General features: G+C 41.1%; 1 protein-coding gene across 9 annotated transcripts in view; it reads left to right on the forward strand.

The window, feature by feature from the left end:
* RERE (arginine-glutamic acid dipeptide repeats) overlaps positions 1-5,190 on the forward strand; it is a 417,780-nt gene that overhangs the window by 318,473 nt on the left and 94,117 nt on the right. For all 9 annotated transcript variants that reach the window (XM_082390311.1, XM_082390309.1, XM_082390315.1 and 6 more), the window contains one exon: positions 4,108-4,206. In XM_082390311.1, coding sequence (XP_082246437.1) covers positions 4,108-4,206 — 99 coding nt within the window. The remainder of the gene's footprint in view (positions 1-4,107; positions 4,207-5,190) is intronic.

The following is a 5,190-nucleotide window of genomic DNA, read 5'->3' on the forward strand; positions in this document are numbered from 1 at the left end:
AGTTTTCCCAAAGTGCTCGAAAGATAATCAACAAAAGAAGCAATATGGGCTGTAACAACTATTAATATGTTAGAAATATATCTTTAGTAAATATGATTGAAGTATTTCTTTAAAGATGTAAAACTCTCAGAATTTCTCAGACAAGATTCCTGGAAAGTGGGAGTAAGTGTTTGTACCATTAAGAAGGCAACTGTTTAGAAAGGTTCCTTTGGGTTTCCTGGGAAGGGGGTGTGCCAGAGCAGAACTTTGTACTGGCCTTTATGAATTATCGATAACAGCACAGTAGCACCCTAACTTCGTTTGTTCAGTCAGTATTTGTCACTGTTGGCAAATAATCCCACACCTTTAACTTTTCAAATGTGTTTTTGTATAGGGGTGAGAGAGGTAGACGCTCTGGATATTTATGGAGTTCATAGCACGGAAAGGTCAGGAGGAGGAATATTTTAAGAGGACAGGCTGACAGTGGATCAAATGAGAGGAGGGAATTACCCATTCTTTAGGTTGCCCCATACATCGCGGCAGCTTTCTCAGGGGAAAGTATGATCTGAAATAAAGGTTTGTAAAGGAAGCGTGAATGCTGGGATATGTTTTGGGGAAACATCTTTCTCTACTAAGCACCTCACTAGAAATTTGACTGGGGGCATCGTGCAAGCAGGAGCTAGCCTCTCCAGTAAACCAAACGACCACAAGTTCAGCAAGTCACTCAGAACATTTCTTCCGGTTCATTTAAAGCTCTCCTTGGTTCACCAAAAGGCAGGAATGTCATAGGGATTAATGACTTAACTTCATTCACTTGTTCGCTTTTGGAATGAGCCTTATGTTCTTGTGAGTAATTTCCTGTTATCAGCCATATAAGATTTAAATTTTTTTTTCTGTGTCCTGTACCAGAGTTTTAATCAAATTTCATTAATTATTAACGTGAGTAATTATGTGAAACGTAAGTGGTTTTGTTTATAGTTTCACAATTTTTTTTTCTGTCTCTGAAAAGGCTACTCTCTAGAAAATTAATGAAAATTGAATAGAGACTGCTTCCTTCATTTTTTTTCTCTTTTAAAAATAAATAGCTAACACTCATTTAGCATACTATGTGCCCGGTACCGTTCTAAGCAATTTTACATGTATTTTCTTTTTTTTTTTTTAATTAATTAATTTATTTATTTATTTTTGGCTGCATTGGGTCTTCGCTGCTGTGCACGGGCTTTCTCTAGTTGCGGCAAGCGGGGGCTACTCTTCCTTGTGGTGCGCGGGCTTCTCATTGCAGTGGCTTCTCTTGTTGCAGAGCACAGGGTCTAGGTGTACAGGCTTTAGTAGTTGTGGCTCATGGGCTCTAGAGCGCAGGCTCAGTAGTTGTGGCGCACGGGCTTCGTTGCTCCGTGGCATGTGGGATCTTCCCAGACCAGGACTCGAACCCATGTTCACTGCACTGGCAGGCGGATTCTTAACCACTGCACCATCAGGGAAGTCCCTACATGTATTTTCTAATGTTGTCCTCACAATAGCCCTAAGAGGTGGATGTTATTACTATACTCATTTTAAAAGATGACAAAATTGAGGACCAAAGAGGATAAGTAATTTGCCCAAGGTCGCACACCTAGTAAGTAGTAGAGCTAGAATTCAAATCCAGATAATCTGGCTCCAAAGTCCATAGTTTTTCATCACTCTCCTTATAATTACCCCATTTACTATAATGACCTCTTATAAAATGTTGTTAATTTGCCATGAGCTTTTTATTAAGAATTTATGATTTGATCAACTTGAATTGATTTCAAAGTGTCACTAATGTGTGCTTTTTAAAAAAAGTAAATAGCTGTATAATTTTTCCTTTTATTCAGTTCTGATCCGTGCTGTTAAGCTCTCATTACAGATCCTCATTATATTATAGAACTTGGCAAATACCTGCTTGTTCTGGGTATCAGGCGAAGTGTGAAATGCTAACTTTATTTTTATTTTATATACTTCTGAAAGGAGGCCAGATTGGACGGTTTTCAAACATTTGCACATTCTAGTATTTTAGTGTAGTATTTTGTTTATTTAGTATAATATTTATATGTACTATTTTATTTTTAAAATAGTCTAATGATGAATGTCATAAAAATATGTAAGTTAGTATCTAGCATTCATATGCATTACACACACCCCACACAAATAACACTCACCCACACCCACACTCTACCACCACCAAAAGCAGGATTCAGCATTGATCATTGTTATAGGTGTTTCATTTTGTTTTAAGGTAGTTGACTTAATAATTAACTTGTAGCTTGTACTTCCTTGGATAGTCTGGACTTAAACTGGGGTCCTGTAAAGTGGGAGACTAACTCGGGAAATTTTAATTTTTAATAACTTTTTGTTTTGCTGAACGAGCAATGAAAATGGGTATTTGTGATAATCCCTTCCAATAGCAGTTAAACAGTTAGAAGAGAGACTTGATGTGTATGTCTCAAACTTTTATTTATTTGTTTATTCATCCATCCATCCATACAAACAAACAAATATTTATCACAGCCTTACTATATGCCCAGCGCTGGGGCTACAGCAGTTGCCAGGAAGGCAATCTGTAGGTTCTCCTTGAAAGTCTTCTGTTAAGGAGGGGAACACAGGGCTCTCTCCTTCGTTTGAGTCTGTAGCTCCTGGCCTACACCTAGGTGGTAGTAATTGCTATGACCTGCTAGAACTTTTTATCTTGTATGTGTTGTATCCCCACAGCACATCTCCACTAGTTTGTGAGTTTCTGGAAATAAAAACTGTGACTTACCAGTTAATAAGGTTTGTACTGTATTTGTACTGGGGATTCAGCAAAAGCTGGTGAATTGTTCAAATAAGGGATTGAAGCACTGGTGAAAAGATCAGAATGTCCATTGCATGAGGGCATTTTTGTTCGCTGCTGTATCCCCAGGGTCTGCTGTGTGGCCTGGAACATAATAGGTACTCAGCCAACATCAGGCTTAATGAATTTGAAGGCACTGAGATTTAGATTTGGGTTGAGTCTACCTAAGGACAATAGTTGAAGGCCTTTATTAACTTAAGAAGTATTTCTGTGTATCACCTTATGGTACAGACTGTGTTAGGTACTGGAGATACAGGTCTTAGCCAAAACAGATGCTTGTGTCAGAGAAAGAGATTTGTAAAGGAACGGCAGATTTCCAGTGAGAAATTTGGAGGGACAGCCATAGTTTGGGGAGGTCGACTGAGCAAGTGGATTTTTCTACCTGCTACTTCTCTTCATTGTCTGCAAGTTGAGACTTAGGAACCAGAAGTGGAGAGGGTCACAGGAGCCAAGGCAGGCATATCTTGGCAAGATAGAGAGGGTTCAGGGGTGCCAGGCACTGCCCAGGGTTGAAAAGGATATAGAGTGAAAAAAAAGTTCAATAGCTTTGACCAGAGAGAAGTCTGATCCTAAAAGGACCACGTAGATAAACCAGCGTCTTCATGTGTATGTACTGAAAAGTTAGTATGATGTTACATAATTAGATTTAAAGCTTTTATATTTAGGTACTTGAAATTTTTCTTAGCGAAATTACTACAGTTGAAAGACAAGAAATGCGAATGGGATAGAACATGATCTAGCATGTCTTTAGGTCACTTTGGGGAAAATGGGACAAGAGTAGAGGTCACGTTGGCTGGGTTTGAGTCTAGCTCCACCACCTACTGGCTTAGTATGGTGAGCACCTTTACTTGACCTTTCCATGCCTCAGTCTCCTCATACGCAAAATGGGTGACGATAGTTCCTACCCCGTAAGATTAAGTGAGAGAAGACCTTCCTCATAGGATTAAGAATGGTAATGAGTTCATGGAATGTACTTAGCAATAGCCCAGGCCAGATGTTCAATAAATGTCACTGTTACTCTTAATCCTGTTTCTATTACTGCCAGAATGTTCTCTGCCTTACCTGTTTCCCTTTCGCAGAACAGCTGAATTTGGCGGGGGGGTGGGGGTGGTTGGATAAGAATGAATTATCATGCTGGCTAAAATGGCTCTGAGTCTTGTATGCTCGTCTCATGACTCTTCTGTTAGAGTAAATGCAGGGTCCCCCCCCCCTTTATTGATTTGCTCTCAGTTCTGTTATTTGGTGCAGTTAGCAAACTAAAATTGTTGTTATTGTTTTAGCTCCATGAAAGTGGTTATGATGCTGGCAAAGCCCTGCAGCGCCTGGTAAAGAAGCCTGTGCCCAAGCTGATTGAGAAGAGCTGGACCGAGGACGAAGTGGTGAGCTTGCGGGGGTGGTGGGTGAGGGATGCTTTGCCTCAGGTCTTGGCGGGGCCGTGCGGGGGTGGGGGGCAGGGGGCGGGGCCTGTCTCGGGTCTGGGGCGTCGGGGGCTTGCCTGTCGCTGTTCTCCCAAGGTCCAGTCGCGGATGCAGGCTGTCCATGGCATCTGTCAGTCAAGGGAGGGAGCCTTGAAGCCTCATAACTGTATGGAAAGACTTGATTTTAGTAAGCATTGGTTCTGTAGATAACGGGAAAGATTTTCCCGGGTGTCATGGAAAGAGGGAAAAAAATTAATAGTTGCTCTTTAAAAAAATTAGTTTGGGTTGGTTGGTTTGTTTTGGGTGCAAGCTAGCTTTTGATACCTCCTGGTATTAAGACACAATCATTTTAAAACCAGTTGGTACCCAACCTAGAGTAGGGCTGCTATCCCGTTTTTATTGTGTAGGCTGGCAGGGTCCCTAACCTGCTGAAGGGCAGTAGTCAAGAGCAGGAAGCGTGGATCTTTCATATTCATCCTGTTCGTATGGCCCATTAAAGAAGGTGGGGAGATAGAAATGTATCCACAAATACAGAGTTTTCAAACCCATGGATTTTATCCCAGCAGAAAGAGTTCTCATGAAGCTACATCCCCCATCTCGTGACTTTGGAAAGGAATTGCTATAAAAGACTGAGAGATTTCTTGTGCTTTTGCAAATAGAGTCTTCAATAGGAATGTCACCGCTTGACATTTGCCATTTAGGTTGAACGAGATTAAGATGAGGGCTGGCACTGATACACATAGCGATTGATTGTAAATTCCTTGCCTGTATATAAAACTACGCTAAGGAAGACTGTTTAGAAACTGTATGGCTTTCCTGATCCTGCTCTTTCATTTTTCCAGCAGTATCTATCAAAGGCTTATTATGTGCCAGGTGCTGTGTTAGGAGCCATCAAGGGGAACACAAGGCCCCACCTCACGAGGGGAGACCATCTGTAAATCAGTG

The sequence above is a fragment of the Balaenoptera borealis genome (assembly GCF_965194805.1).
Source record: "Balaenoptera borealis genome assembly, chromosome: 1".
Taxonomy (NCBI): Eukaryota; Metazoa; Chordata; class Mammalia; order Artiodactyla; family Balaenopteridae; genus Balaenoptera; species Balaenoptera borealis.